This window comes from Panthera tigris, chromosome D1 (assembly GCF_018350195.1).
Source record: "Panthera tigris isolate Pti1 chromosome D1, P.tigris_Pti1_mat1.1, whole genome shotgun sequence".
In the NCBI taxonomy this organism is placed as follows: domain Eukaryota; kingdom Metazoa; phylum Chordata; class Mammalia; order Carnivora; family Felidae; genus Panthera; species Panthera tigris.
The window spans coordinates 98,887,271-98,903,621 of NC_056669.1; the positions used below are offsets into that span (position 1 = coordinate 98,887,271).

General features: G+C 40.3%; 1 protein-coding gene across 2 annotated transcripts in view; it reads right to left on the bottom strand.

The window, feature by feature from the left end:
- Nucleotides 1-988: 988 nt before the first annotated feature.
- NUP160 (nucleoporin 160) overlaps nt 989-16,351 on the bottom strand; it is a 51,733-nt gene continuing 36,370 nt past the window's right edge. The window contains exons 24-36 of one of the 2 annotated variants that reach the window (XM_015537557.2): nt 15,792-15,887; nt 15,598-15,692; nt 15,405-15,501; nt 15,210-15,315; nt 10,345-10,505; nt 9,128-9,188; nt 8,050-8,160; nt 7,736-7,859; nt 6,705-6,806; nt 5,942-6,083; nt 4,633-4,758; nt 2,990-3,094; nt 989-2,519 (exon numbers count right to left, since the gene is read on the bottom strand). In XM_015537557.2, the coding sequence (XP_015393043.2) occupies nt 2,430-2,519; nt 2,990-3,094; nt 4,633-4,758; nt 5,942-6,083; nt 6,705-6,806; nt 7,736-7,859; nt 8,050-8,160; nt 9,128-9,188; nt 10,345-10,505; nt 15,210-15,315; nt 15,405-15,501; nt 15,598-15,692; nt 15,792-15,887 (1,416 nt within the window). In that variant the 3' untranslated portion in view covers nt 989-2,429. Of the gene's footprint in view, nt 2,520-2,989; nt 3,095-4,632; nt 4,759-5,941; nt 6,154-6,704; nt 6,807-7,735; nt 7,860-8,049; nt 8,161-9,127; nt 9,189-10,344; nt 10,506-15,209; nt 15,316-15,404; nt 15,502-15,597; nt 15,693-15,791; nt 15,888-16,351 lie in introns of those variants that run through there. The other variant, XM_042957619.1, reaches the window with a different exon arrangement.

Consider the following 16,351-nt stretch of genomic DNA (forward strand, 5'->3'; position numbering starts at 1 on the left):
TGATAGAGAGAGAACCAGCAGGGAAGAGGCAGAGAGAGAGAGAGGGAAGGACAGAGGATCTGAAGCGGGCTCTGTGTTGACACCCATGAACCATGAGATCATGACCTGAAGTTGGACGTTTAACTGACTGAGCCATCCAGGTGCCCCTGTATCCTGTATTCCAATTTTCAGTATATGTGCTGCCGAAGTGAGCACAGGAGGCAGCTTTTTTTTTTTAGGATTTCATTTTAGTGTAATCTCTACACCCAACGTGAGGCTCAAACTCACAACCCTGATATCCCCTGATATCAAGAGTTGTGTCTCCCCTGACTGAGCTAGCTATGTGCCCGTTAAGAGGGAGCTTTTTTTTTTTTAAGTTTTGGGAAAGAGAGAGAGAGCGAGCAGTGGAGAGAGAAAATTTCAAGCACTGACAGTGTGGAGCCCAACGTGGGGCTCAAACTCACAAACCGTGAGTGAGATCATGACCTGAGCCAAAACCAAGAGCTGGATGCTTAATGACTGAGCCACTCAGGCTCCCCAAGAGGAACTCTTTTAGTAACATTTTGTAATCAGAAATTTTTGGTGTGGGAAAAACAAGGAATAATGATGCTACTATGGACTATGAAAACATCACATAGTCCAGGAAAACAAAAATGCAGAACTAAAGTGGAGAGAAAAGTGAAGTGAAAGAATTTCCATCATCTGTTCTGGTTGGAAACCAAAGTGAAGAAGGTGGGAGAAAATAGAAGAGGGGTGCCTGGGTGGCTCAGTCGGTTAAGCATCCAACTCTGATTTTGGCTCAGGTCATGCTCTCAGTTTGTGAGTTTGAGCCCTGTGTTGGGCTCTGTGCTGACAGTGTGGAACCTACTTGGGATTCTCCATTTCTCCCTCTCTTTCTGCCCCCCCCCCCCATGCTCTCTCCCCAAAATAAATAAATAAACATTAAAAAAGAAAGAAAGAAAGGAAGGAAAAGGACAGAAGAGCTGGGTTTGCTCCAGCATGGGTGGGGTCTTGAACCAAAATACTGACAACAGGAAAAACTGGTCAGGGTCTTGTGAACTGCCACCATGGAAGCTACTGCTCTGATGAGCAACACAGGTGGCTAAATTTCTGGAACAGGGCCAGTCTCAAGCTACTTCCTGTTCTCCAAAATGGCTACAAGAGGATTTGATTTTTTCAGACTGTGGCTTATGATCCATTAGTCATTCATGAAAGCGTTAGGTTACACAGCAACAAATACATATTCTGTGAAACCTTTCTTTTGGTTTTATATGTGTATATTTGGTTATAAATGTGTATTTCTTGCTATACTTGGGAGCCACACGGGTTTATGAAGCTCTGGCAGGGCAAGGGCTCTTCCAGTCCCAATTACATCAAACACTTCACATTAATCTTGGCAGAGCTAAAATGAAAAAAGAGCCATACATCTCAATATCTACCAATAACAATACCACAGTGAAGCTCACATTGTTATTTAAAATATATAATGTAATTATGGTATTGATAGTATAAAAATTAAAGGCTTATGAAAAACTCAAGAGAGGTCAAAGGGCATACAAGCAATATACAGATCATTTCCTTAAAAGATACATTTTAATATACAGAATAAAATCCAAGATTTTACTTTTCATGATCCCCCCAAATCTGTGGACATGAATACTCTGAATCCGACCAGGAAAGTTTATATTTTGGTCCAATACATTATTAGACAAGTTGTATGATCAAGTCCGGCTTGATTATCATAAATCATAGAAGTTAACAGAATTTACCTTGAAAATTGGTTACTTTTGCAGGTAAAATCCCCTATTTTTTTCTTAGCTAAGAGTTTACTCAACTTTAGCCTCAGAACCAGATTCAAAACCAGCTTCTTTCACAGCTGATCATAATTTTAGGTTTAATTTAGGCAAGTTATTTAATACTTTACTGAAGATCATACAAAAACTCCACAATAAATAATGAAAAGAGTATGCAAAATCATTAGCCTCTGTTTGCAATACAGAAAATACATGTCAGTTCTGGACCAAAATAATTCCACTGAAATACAGACAGTGGCAGGAAGAATGAAAGGGTCTGTAGTGGCTGCGTCCAGTGGTTGGCCACAACCAACCACCACCATCAGCTACTGTGGCAAGTGAGGGTGGGTTTCAATTTGCAGATAAAGAATGTCTTCGGTTGTTTAAAAAAATAGAAACTCTAAAAAAGCTTGTGAATCATATACAAAAGCAGCTGTTTGAGACCAAGGTTGAGAACCAGAAATTGTGTGTTAGCACCGCCAGCAAGCACAGGTTCTGTGACTCATCTGCCCTCTTCTCTTGTGCAGGATGCAGACTCGATGTTGCACACACCATTTGCAGGTATAAAAATTGTCCTGGAATCCAGGGTTCCTGTAGGGTAAAGTCTTAAGCCCTAAGAGGCACCAAGCGGTTACAAAAGCTAGGCAATCATCCAGATCACAAGTTCCGACGATATAATAAATCTCGTGTTGCTTTATCAACTTTTTGCTGGTAGTCCTCCAATTTGTCAAGTATTTTCTGGGACAGCTGGAGGAGAAAAGAAGGGAATCGTTACAGAATAGGTCAAGGACTAACAAAAGACTGAAGTTAGTCATCACTTTGACTTCACCAACTAGCTTCCCCCTAATAAAGATGTCCGCCACTCTGCTTCACTTACTCAACATTCAGTACCGGAGTCTGTTCTGTGATTCTACTGATAAAATTGGATTCCACTGTTCACACACACTATCCCACTCCTGTTCTAATGAATTTTCTAAACATGCAAATCACACCAGTATTTTAATAAATGCATTACTGGCTATCTTCTCAGAACCGGAGAGACTACATGTGATTTAACTAATCATTTTATAAAGGGATTGGAGCAGCATGTTAAGGGCAACAAATGCTTTCTGTTCTCCCCTTAATCCTTGAGAGCTGAAGAGCCAGCTTCAGGTGGGAGTGCTAGTGCAAGGGCTCATAAAAGACACCTGCCCCGCCTCATGAAAGGACCGACTTACAGCAATGTTGTGACTGTTGGCACTGTTCTCTCCCAGAGCCTGGAGAAGCTGGTCAATAGAAGAGTATGGGAGCCACACCATCGGAGCTGTTGCAGACAATGGAAACTGGAAAGAAAAATATCTTCTATTTGAAGAAAATCTCAAAAGTGGACCATTTCTTCTGGGTAGTTTCATAGGTTTGGACAACATAAACTACTAATTTTTTTTCACAGTAAGAAACTGTGTGTGTATGTATGTACATGTACACAGACACACATTTGTACCACCCCCACCCCCTCGCTTCTCTTTTCAACTGGGAAACTTGTCCTTTTCTTAGTGAAATCAAATGTATTTAAAAAATTTTTTAATGTTTTATTTTTTTAATTTTTATTCTTTGAGAGAGAGAGAGAGAGAGAGAGAGAGAGAGAGGAAGGGAGGGAGAGAGAGAGGGAAAGACAGATTCTGAAGTAGGCTCCAGGCTCTGAGCTGTCAGTATGGAGCCCGAGGCAGGTCTCCAACCCACAAACCATGAGATCATGACTTGAGCCAACGTTGGATGCTTAGCCAACTGAGCTATCCAGGCGCCCCCAAATGTATTTTTAAATTCATGTCACCTCTTATCTTAAAGTAACCCTAAGGCCTATCAAGGAAAAATACACTCAATAAAACTCTAAATTGTCAATGAATGCTTCTATTTGCAGTCTGAAATATAGATTCAAATTAACTGGAAAGAAAAGTTTGGAAAAGGAAAGCTCACCTTTCAAAGTTCTGAATACTTTTCTGAGAGTTTAAGAGCTTGGCTTTGTAGACCCAGATTTTAGACCTGGCTCTTCCATTTACCATCTGTGTGAGCTTTGGCAACTTACTTAACCTTTGAACCTCTGTTTCTTTGTGGGTTTAAAAAAAAGGGGGGGGGGGGTAAAACAATCTCCCATAGGTGGCTGTAAGGATTAAACGAGAAAACACTTGCAGAAATTCAGCACAGTTTTGGAACACAGAAAATAGCATTTTGTTCTTAATTACCTCTTTCCTCTAAATACTAACTAAAGCTACGTTCCTTTGATGGAGAAAAATGAAATGTATTTCCATTTTATAAACAGGAAATTGGGAAATCCTCCAGTGCCAGTTCCTGATTATAAGGAAAACTAGTCGTGAGGCCTCCTGGCTGGCTCAGTTGGTGAAGCATGCAACTCTTAATCTTGGGGTTGTGAGTTGAGCCCCATGCTGGGTGTAAACATTACTTAAAAATAAAACCTTTTTTTTTTTTTTCTTAAAGTTTCTTTCTTTATTTTGAGACAGAGAGTGTGCAAATGCATGCAAGTGGGTGAGGGTCAGAGAGACAGAGAGAGACAGAGAGAGACAGAGAGAGAGACAGAGAGAGAGACAGAGAGAGAGAGAATCCCAAGCTGGCACCTCAGAGCTGATGTGGGGCTCGATCCCATGAACTGTCAAATCATGAAATGAACTGAAATCAAGAGTTGGACACTCAACTGACTCAGCCACCCAGGCACCCGAAAAATAAAATCTTAAAAAACAACAAAAACGAAATAACTAATCGTTTAACTACAAATAGTAAAGGGTAAATCCACTATTCTATAGCTCAATCTACTTTCACATCCTGACTTTATTAGAGTGATAATACAGAAACACGTATGCATGCCTACCTCAATTCCAAAGTACTGATGTCCTTTCCCCAATACAGCATCTACATATTCTGAAACCAAGTCCACAGCTTCTTCTAAAAGGTCATAATTTAAGTACAAACGGAGCAACTCAGCGGCATCGACCTTCTGTAAAGAGTCAGAGATTAAGAACATCTACCTATTTCCATCTTACCTGGGCAGTGACCAAAGGATGCAGAGTGTCTAATTCCCTGGGATTTATACTTCTCAATATAAATAAATGAGCATCTTGGTTTACTTATCCTGGGACAAGGGTTGGATTCCTAAGAGCCCAATTACTTCTGGGTACCTTGTAAGACTTTATCTGTTAAGTGGTCTTCCTGCCCTGTTTTGCAATCTAAGACACATTTTATTATTTTTCTACTTCAGTGTCCACAGTAGTAGTAAAAGTCAACAAACCTCAGAAATGCTGAGTACTGAAGAGATGATATATTCACGTTAATTCCCAGAAATATATGAGTGACAAATGCAAAAGAAGTTAAAAGAATTACCAACTTTCAGTACCTGAATTAAATCTTTTTAACTCAGGGTGAAACAAAAGTGAAAACAACCTCAGTTTGGAAGGGCTCTACTAACTATGTAATTATGCTTTCCATATTCTGATATGATCACATTTGTAACTTTCATCATCTTAGCTGCTTTTCTACTTTCTAATTTAACAACAACGACAAAACCCAAAAAGAAAAAAAAAAGATCAGTTTTCCTGATTTTAAGCATTACCTTCTCTCTTTCCCTATTCTACTCTATGTATTTCAGATATAGCTTTCACACTTCAGCGTGCATTATTTCAAATTAGGAGCTTGTTAAAATATAGATCCCAGATCCTGGCTCCAGATAACCTGATTCTCTAAGTCTGGAATGGGGCTCAGGAATCTGTATTTTGAAGAAGCCCACTACCCAAATAATTCTGATGCAGGCATTCCAAAAACCCAATTTTGACAAAACTTAAACCCTGCTGCAGTTTTGAAAACAACTCCACTCACTCCCGTGAATTTTTTGTGTAATGAACAGTAAATACAGTGTCATGCATATAGTCATTGTTCAGTTGAGCACACAAGCAGGCATGAACTTAATCACTAACCTGTAGAACTTTAATTCTAAACACCCAGCACTTCATACAGAATTCAAGTTCAGCTGTTCTTAGTGTTTTTAGCTAACTTTAAGAAGTTGCCCAAAGTATATGTCAGTATGTTTCCATAAATGATCACCTCTACTTTTTAATCATCTCATGAAGTTATTCATACTGATAACGACCAGCTTCTTACTCTACACGAGTTAAGATACCACTTACCTTGTAACTGTTTATTAGCCAATTAGGTAGAGGCACTCCATGAGACAAGAGCTTGTTGATTACACAGTGGTGATATAAGTTATTCCGAACTTTGTACCTTTCCAGATAAGTTGATAATAGTCTCCATGCTTCATCTGTAGCACTTGATAAAAGCAGAAAGGACTAATGAGTTCCAGATTCTTAACAGATATTTACAGCGCCATTCAAAGCATCTATTTACAAGGAGAAAAAAAATCTTTAGAAGCTCACAACTGAACTGAAAATATAACTACATGGCAACTAATATCATTAGGGTCAATGTGACTTAGGGGTAGTACTAGAAACCAAATGACATGGATTGTATCTCTCCCACTAATCACATCTTTATTCAACTACACAATTCATTGAACTTCTTTGTTATGGATTCTAAAACAAGGAAACAGGCTCACATCACTGTTTCCAAACCCGATCAAGCATTAGAATCATGCAGAAGTTCTGCTTTAGAAAATGAGGGCAATAGATCTGTATTTTAGTAGTGATATTGGTATGCTAATTTAGGGGTTGAAAACTAATGTCAGAGGACTGCCAAATCGTTAAATGCCCCAATTCTAAAGTTGTGTAATACAAATTGTAAATGCGATTCAAGGAAGGGAATTTTACTGAGGATTAGGGTTAGAGAAGGATTCTAAAGCAACTGAAGTGCATTCAGGTAGACATGAATTGGGCACTAGGGGAAGTGTTTGGAAGGTAAGCCCTTTGGGGCAGAGGAGCACTAGAGCTGTACCTGGACTCCTTAGTGGTGATGACTGATGAGAGCTGATTGGCTGCTAGCCAGGACCAGGCTTCTGCTTGGGCTGCCTCGCCCCCTAACTGCAACTTGATGCATCTGCAACGAAAATGGTTCCACACGCCATAAACTAATCTGCTGAAAACAATCACATTATTTTGTTACCAAAACTAGAGATAACGTGATAACTTTAGCTCTGGTCTGCTGCTGAATTCACTACTGGGGAATACTGGCTCTTTCCTCTCCTTAAAGCCACATAACTGGAGGACCCACAAGGCCATTGGTAAGTGTTAAGAGAGAATTTACTTCTAAGGGAAAAATTCTGAAAGTTTAAAAAATATTTCCAATTCACAAACTACTTGACTAATATTTAGGTACAAGTTACTTCAATAAAAAGTACTTTTTAATAATGCTTACAGGGGCCTAAAGGATTGAATACATGCCTTTTCTAAAATGGACCCCAGTGTTGACGCCACATTATCTACTGTCCTGTGGGAATGTAGGCCTAGGAATGCCAGGTTTTTTGAGTTCTCAAGAGAAGCTATAAATCAAGATTAAAAAAAATCATAATTAAAAGAAATTATAAAAATCACTGTGGTAGACTAGACAAAAGCATTTTTTTAAAGCACAACTGGGGGGCGCCTGGGTGGCTCGGTCGGTTAAGCCTCCGACTTCGGCTCAGGTCATGATCTCGTGGTCCGTGAGTTTGAGCCCCGCGTCGGGCTCTGTGCTGACAGCTCAGAGCCTGGAGCCTGTTTCAGATTCTGTGTCTCCCTCTCTCTGACCCTCCCCCGTTCATGCTGTGTCTCTCTCTCTGTCTCAAAAATAAAATAAAACATTAAAAAAAAAAAATTAAAAAAAATAAATAAAGCACAACTGGCTTAGGTACTGTGCTGACAGTGTGCAGCCTGCTTCAGATCCTCTGTCCCCCTCTCTCTTTGCCCCTCCCCAACTCATTCCCTCTCAAAAATAAACGTTAAAAAAAAAGGAAGAAAATGAAGACCATGGAAAGACAATTTCGTACATACTTGAAAGCAAGTCCCTCAAAGACTGGCGTCAAGGGAAGCTTAAAAGTCTGACAGAGGGATATGGCAGTGTCAAAAAGGCCAGCCTGAACCAAGAGAGAGACCATCTCCTCTGCTGATGAACTTCCTGTGAAAATGGAAAAGAGCTTTTTAGTGCAAACAATGGTGTATGTGGATGACCCAAAGCCCCAAAGCCACCCCTGGTATGAGCATCTCAGAGGAAGAGTGAGAGGCTCTGGCCAGTCTAGCCTACTGTGTCCACCGCCCAGCCTGAAGCGAAGCGTGCTGCCAGTGCTCCCAGAATGCCTCATTCCTACCTGCAACTGCAACTGCTGACGGGTCATGCTGAGCCAGAGTGAGGCGGATTCGGGCCAAGGAACACTCTTTTTCCAGGTCTCCCAGTTCCAGAATTTCAATCTGCCGATTGGCTAGAAGCCAAAGAAAAATGTTTTCAATTTCCAAAGTACAAAGGAAGTGTGTCTCATCAGTGCCTATTAACTCAGTCTGTCAATTTCCACTAAACATGAATTCAGTGTCAATTCCAAAGGCACTGGAGGGAAAACACAGGGCTCCATAAAAGTGAACTTAAAAATAAAGCAACAGGGGGCGCCTGGGTGGCTCAGTCGGTTAAGCGGCCGACTTCGGCTCAGGTCATGATCTCGTGGTCCGTGAGTACGAGCCCCGCGTCGGGCTCTGGGCTGACAGCTCAGAGCCTGGAGCCTGTTTCGGATTCTGTGTCTCCCTCTCTCTGACCCTCCCCCGTTCATGCTCTGTCTCTCTCTCTCTGTCTCAAAAATAAATAAACGTTAGAAAAAAAAAAAAATTAAAAATAAATAAAGCAATAGCCCTGTGTCCAGCATGCAGCTGAGCCAAATCAAAGTACTCAAATAACAGCTGCAGTTGAGAAGATGCTTACAAGGTACTTTACACAGAATTTCCTTTAACTCTTACAACCCTGAGATGCAGTTATCTACATCAGTATGAAAGGAACATGCCCACAGTGAGAAAGGCAGAATTATAACCAGGTGTGTCCAACTCTGGAGCCCAGGCTTTTTAAGAAGCAATACAATGCCTCCATGGTAATATGCAAGGAGCCCGATAAAACAAGTTTGACACTAAGCTGATTCAAATACAGCAAGCAACAAAAACAAGCACTCTCTTTCGAGCATCTTCATTTCTCGTGCAGCCATACGAAGTTTTCCAAGAGCTGCCAGCCAACTTCTAGCAGATTAAAATCTTGAAAATAAGCTAAAAGAAGGAACTTCACAATATTTTTACAGTACTGTACATAATTTACAACTACTATACAAAAACACACATTTAATACAAATAATACTGTAACATAACAAGATAATTATTGTCCAGCAAAGAATCCGCGGGAGATGTCCAACTCACTTGGAGCAGCTGTGCATTCTCCATCATGATTCCTCTTAGGGGACGCGCCAGGGCGATCACACTGTAAAGACAAAACAAGTGCTTCAATGTGAAAAGTTAGTACAGTTGACGCTTGAACAATGTGGGGGTTGGACGCCAAACCCCTGTACAGTTGAAAATCTGCATATAACTTCTGACTCGCCCCAAAACTTAATAGCCTACTGATGACCAGAAGCCTTACCAATAACATAAACAGTCGACTAACATATATTTTGTATGTTATCTGTACTATGTACTATATTTTTACAATGAAATGAGCTGAAGCAAATCAAAAAAATCATGAGAAAATACATTTACATTATTGTATTTACTAACAAAAGCTGTGTATAAGTGGACTTGTACAGTTCAAACTTGTGTTGTTCAAGGGTCAGCTGTATTTTGAGATCATTAACTGATCCAGAGCTCTCATGCTTAAATTCTCTCCACATAAATTATGTTTATTTCAACCAGCACAGCTCTTCTTACAAAGGTACTGTAACTATCAGACACAGGAGTTGTTTGCCAAGTTGGCCAACTTAGCTCTAACATGTTATTGGGTCTAAGGACATGGATTTAACCCCCATATAAACGATTTAACTTTCCTTGGTTCCAGAGTTATATTCTCCAGCCCTAACCAGCCTAGTAATGCAGGAACTATACAAAGCACAAGTAGCTGTGCATATATGACCCCATCAGCATGACAAGAAAAACTCAAAGTGCACATTCTTTAAAACAGTAATTGTAGATTTAATTAACAAAAATGACTGAAATGGAAGCAGTGACCATTTGCTGAGCACTTTTTGCAGGTCAGGCACTGTCACTGTTCTAAGCAATCTACATGAATGATCTCATTTAGCACCCCCCAAATCCTACAAGGTAGACATCATCATCATCCCTATTTTATGCAAAAGGGTAACTGGACACCAAAACATTAAGTAATCTGCTTGAAGTTAGGTCTAATTCCAAAACCACACTGCAATACTTCTTCCTATAATAATTCTAAACTTGAGAACTAAAGGGGTAGTAATACAGAACCGAATTGTTGCAAAAATAGGTAAGTTCACAAATATCCCAGCAGAAATTTTAAATGAAATGAAGCAAAATGAGGTGATGTTTTCTAAAGGACCAAACCAGTTTCAAAAGGACCAACCCTAATAAGCCAAATGATCTCCAAACTCCAAGATGGAAAGTTTTCATACCACTGCACCAGATGCTGGGTGGACGATCCATGCGTATTCTGGACGAATAAGTCGTAAACAGTTAACAGCGGCCAAGTAACAGTTGCCTTGCTTCTCAAGTCCCCGCAGAGTTCGAACTTCTCTGCCAAGACGCATTCCATACTCAAACATCACTGTACCAGCTAGGAGGCAATAATAAGTCAGACATCAGAACTTCAAAAACGTGTTTTAGACGGGCGCCTGGCTGGCTCTGCCCGAAGAGTATGTGACTCTTAATCCTGGGGTTGTAAATTCAAGCCCCATGTTGGGTGTAGAGATTACTTAAAAAATAAAATATTAAAAAATGTGTTTTAGAGAATTTGTTACACTAATCAAATATTAAAATTAAAAAAAATTTTTTTTAACGTTTATTTATTTTTGAGACAGAGAGAGACAGAGCATGAACGGGGGAGGGTCAGAGAGAGAGGGAGACACAGAATCCGAAGCAGGCTCCAGGCTCTGAGCTGTCAGCCCAGAGCCCGACGCGGGGCTTGAACTCACGGACCGTGAGATCGTGACCCGAGCTGAAGTTGGACGCTTAACCGACCGAGCCACCAAGGCGTCCCTCAAATATTAAAATTTAAAACAAGATTGAGTTTAACTTAAAACCCCCAAAAATCCTGGGGTATCTGGGTGGCTCAGTTGGTTGAGTGTCCAACTTCAGCTCAGGTCATGATCTCATGGTCCGTGAGTTCAAGCCTGCGTTGGGCTCTGAGTTGACAGCTCAGAGCCTGGAGCTTGCTTCGGATTCTGTGTCTCCCTCACTCTCTGCCCTTCCCTTGCTCATGCTTTGTCTTTCCCTCAAAAATAAACAAACATTAAAACACACACACACACACACACACACACACACACAATCCTGTGTTGGTGAGGATGTGGAAAAACTGAAACTGCTATACACTGCTGGTGGGAATGTAAATTGGTGTCTGCTATGGAAAACAGTATTGACAATTCCTCAAAAAATTAAAAATGGGATTACCTTGTGACCCAGCAATTTCACTCCTGGACATATAGTCCAAATATGGAAAACAGGGCTTTGAGGAGATATTTGTATGCCCTTGTTCATAGCAGCCTTTACTCATATTATCCAAGAGATGATGGCAATCCAAGCATCCATTGATGGATGAACAAAATGTGACATATATATATATAATGAAATATTATTCAGTCTTAAAAAGAAGTTACATGTGGGCTCCTGGGTGGCTTAGTCGGTTAAGTGTCTGACTTCAATTCAGGTCATGATCTCACAGTTGGTGGGTTCGAGCCCTGCATCGGGCTCTGTGCTGACAGCTCAGAGCCTGGAGCCTGTTTCGGATTCTGTGTCTCCCTGTCTCTCTCTGCCCCTCGCCTGCTCATGCTCTGTTTCTTTCTGTCTCTCAAAAATAAATAAATGTTAAAAAAAAATTTTTTTCAAAAAGAAGTTACATGCTACAATATGGATGAACCTTGAAGATATTATGCTAAGTGAAATAAGCCAGTCAAAAGGGGTGCCTGGGTGGCTGAGTTGGTTAAGTGTCCGACTTTGACTCAGGTCATGTTCTCACAGCTAGTGAGTTTGAGCCCCACATCAGACTCGCACTGACACTGCAGAGCCTGCTTGGGATTTTTCTCTCTCCCTCCCTGCCCCCTTCTGTTCCTCCTGCACTTGATCTCTCTCTCAAAATAAACAAACTTAAAAAAGCCAGTCACACACAAAAAATACTATATGATTCCAGTAGCCAAATTCATATGGACAGAAAGAATGATGGTTGCCAAGGGCTGCAGGAAGTGGAAATAGGAAGCTGTTGTTTAATGAGTATAGTGTTTTCATTTTGCAAGATGAAAAGTTCTGGACATTGGTTACATGTAATGTGAATGCACTTAGCATTACCGTATACTAAAAGTGGTTACGTTAGTAAAGTTTGTATGTATTTTACTACAATTAAAAAAAAGATAAAAGATCATGTAAATATTATTTCTGACATTCATTCATTCATTCATTCAGAAAGTAATCTCTATATCCAATGTGGGGCTTGTGATAACTCACGATCTTGAGATCAAAAGTCCCAAGCTCTACCAACTGAGGCAGCCAGGTGCCCCGATTTTTGACTTTTAGATACTACATCCCCAAACAGTACAGAAGACTAGTTTAGAAGGCTAGTTTCAGCCACATTGTTACCTAATTCCACACCATGAGACCAAGAAATGTTTGGATGCTCTGCTCAAGAACAGATTATTTTTATAAAACTTTAGTTACACAGGTTGAATGAGATACTGAGGAACACCTTGTTCTGAGACAGCATGAGACTCCAGAAATCAAAGGGCATTAAAAATATCTTTTAGTTTTCAAATGAAACTATTTTTCATTCCAAGTTTTAAAGTTTATACAATTTTATTTAAATTGAAGTTAATTGACTTTTTCTCCCCAACAAATGTTTCTGAGTGCCTGCCATATGTAAGACATTTTGTTAGAAGAACAAGCCTTGCTTCAGAAAGACCTCGACATTAATCAGGCTAAACTGGTCTTAACCAAGTTGATGTAATGGATGTTGTAACTATAAAAGCAAACAGGGAGCGGTACTTAATCACCTATATTTCTCTGTATGGGTCAAGGAGATAAGTAATACACACACGTTTTACCATTAGGAAAATTAAGAGCATGTCTACAAATTACTTCCATCTATTCTTGCCAATGAAAATCAGCAAGAAACCTTATTAAAAGTTTTCTGAGTGAGGGGCGCCTGGGTGGCTCAGTCAGTTAAGCGGCCGACTTCGGCTCAGGTCATGATCTCGCGGTCCGTGAGTTCGAGGCCCGTGTCGGGCTCTGTGCTGACAGCTCAGAGCCTGGAGCCTGTTTCAGATTCTATGTCTCCCTCTCTCTGACCCTCCCCTGTTCATGCTCTGTCTCTCCCTGTCTCAAAAATAAATAAAACGTTAAAAAAAAAAAAAAAAAATTAAAAAAAAAAAAAAGTTTTCTGAGTGAAAATGGTATAAAAATGTAACCATTTCCAAAGGGGAACCACAATGGTGATCTTGTAAAATAAGATCTTCTAATAGACATGTAATCCCTTCATTTTAGCTGTTCTTTTTTTTTTCCTGTCTTAAAGACTAATTTTTTTAAGCCTCCAAGGCTCAAATTTTTTTTAATGTTTATTTATTTATTTTGAGAAAGAGTGAGAGGGTGTGTGTGCCTGTGTAAGCGGGGGGAGGAGGAGGGGGAGAGGGGGAGAGGGGGAGAGGGGAAGGGAGAGAATCCCAAGCAGGTTCTGTGCTGTCAGCAAATGCAGGGAGCCAGATGCAGGCAGGGGTTGATCTCCTGGACCCGGGAGATCGTGAACTCAGCTGAAATAGAGTCCAATGCTTAACCAAGTCACCCAGGTGTCCCATAATTTTTTTTTCTTTTAAATCTCTTTAAGTGTAGTTGACACAATGCCACATTAGTTTCAGGTGTACAACACAGTGATTCAACTCCTCTATACATTATGCTATGCTCATTTTAGCTGTTCTGATAGAGTCTTCATTAGTCATCATACAAATCCAAACTAAGATACATTCTACAAAAATAACTGGCTTGTACTCTTCAAAAATATCAATGACACTAAGGGCAAATTAAGGCCAAAAGAAGGGCTCCAGATTAAAGGAGACTAAAGAGACATGACAAATATGCAATATGTGATTCTGTTTTTAACCTTTTTTTTTTTTTTTGAGAGGCAGAGAGAGACAGAACATGAGTGGGGGAGGGGCAGAGAGAGAGGGAGACACAGAATCTGAAGGAGGCTCCAGGCTGTCAGCACAGAACCCGACGTGGGGCTTGGGCCCACGACCTGAGCTGAAGTCAGACGCTTAACCGACAATCCACCCAGGTGCCTCTGATTCTATTTTTTTTTTTTAAGTTTATTTATTTTGAGAGAGTGAGAGTGGGGGAGAGACAGAGAGAGAGAGAGAGAGAGAATCCCAAGCAGGCTCTGTACTGTCACTGTAGAGCCAGATGTGGGGCTCAAACTCACAAACCGCAAGATCATGACCTGAGCTGAAATCAAGGGTTGGATGCCCAAGCAACCGAGCCGCCTAGGCGCCCTGAAATATTGTGATTCTAGACCAGGGGGTAAGGATGGTATAGGAGGAATGTGCTATAAAAATAGTCATGATAGGGGCCTGTGGGTGGCTCAGTGGGCTGAGCATCTGACTCTTGATTTCGGTTCAGGTCATGATCTCACAGTTCCTGAGACTGAGCCCCATATTGGGCTCTGCACTGTGAGTGCAGAGCCTGCTTGGGATTCTCTCTCTCCCTTCTCCCTTCTTACATGCACGCTCTCTCTCTCTCAAAATAAACTTTAAAAAATCACAATAGTATTATATTTACATTTAGTTCATGAAATTAGTTGTATTTCCTTAATCTAATAATTGTATTGAAATTAAATAAGAAACTGTCCTTAGGAGATACATCTTAACTATGCATGAGATAATGATGTCCATAACTTATTCTCAAAAGAATCAACAAAAATAAGAAAAGGCCAATAGCAAGCTGGCACAAGAAGTCACCACCAGCCACAAGAATTCAAGACGCCTCTAGTAAAAAAGTTAGTTGGTCTTAAAATCAGACAGAAGATATAGACGGAATGACATCTCGCTGGAAATACCTCAAGAATGTTCTAGAATGGGATAAGTGCATCTCTTTAAGGCTAGCTGGTAATCTCAAAGGGGTGAAGCCAATCTTGTAATTAAATAGAATTTTCCCAAATGCTTGTAGAGAACACTCATTCAATAGTAAAAATAAGGTAAGAATTACATAAGTCTAACAGTATTTTTGTAAACATGACTAAACTCGAAGGTTGCCCCCAACAAAGCTGTCGGCTTCAACCGCTCACCTTTTCGGTAATTGTGGCGATAGATGTGAAAGGCATAGAGGAGCTCATAGTAATTGTGAGTCATAAGGTCCACAGCTCGTGCACGTGATTCAATTATTGCCACAACCTAAGGAAGGGGAAGCAATCAGATTTCAAAGTAGCTAGTGTAACAACCACCACAGCTGTGTCCAGTCAGCAGTGGACACGTAAAATTACCTCATTATGCAGATTCACATAGGGAAACTCTACAAGATCCTGTAGCTGCGAGCGTTCACAAAGAACGACCACCAGCTGCCGCAGACAATCTAACCGCCTAGAAGGCAAAAAAAGGAGTGAAGGCAAACTGTCTCAGTGGATTAAATAGAGCTGGTAAACTGTCTTCTCTAAAAAAAAGACTAGGATTGACTACCTGCTGGAATCAGGAATGTGGGTTAAGGCTTCATATGCTTGGCTATTGTGACCCAAATCCAAATGATGTTTGAAAATGCATGTCCTTAAAGTAGCCTAAATATCAAATATAGGGGGGAAAAGAAGAGTAGAAATTGAAATACTACATCCAGGACCAATCTAAAGGGAAATAACTAGGTTACAGTTAGTTCTTACCTGACTTTTCCAATCATCCCCTGCTTCAGTTATTGCTGACATGGCCAACTGAATAACCAGCTCAGGCAAACCAATAACATCTAGTAGACGCAAAATCTAGAGAAATAGAGTGTCCATGAAAATTAATATGGTAGTGCACTTCAAACTGAAATAGGATTTAAAACAATCAGAAAGACAACTAGTTAAGATCAAAGATACTGACTACAAGACAGGACTATGTGGTTAATATTTATGACTTTCCTTTAGGGAGAACTGTCTGGCTCAGTTAGAAGAGCATGTAACTCTCGATTTTGGGGTTGTGAGTTGGTGGCCACCCATGTTAGGTGTAGAGATTACTTAAAATAAATAAACACAATAAAAAAAAGACTTTCCTTTAGATTCTACTCTCAACAGACTTACTGTAAAATTTCCTATTGATCTTTTTGTTCACAGCTCCATCCTCAATGTTTAGGGCTCTCAGTAAGTATTGGTTGGCAATTTCACTAACTTTTCCTACTGTTTAGGTCATAGACAAATTTAAAGCCCAATAAATAAATTGCCGCCATAGCCTTATAAAACCC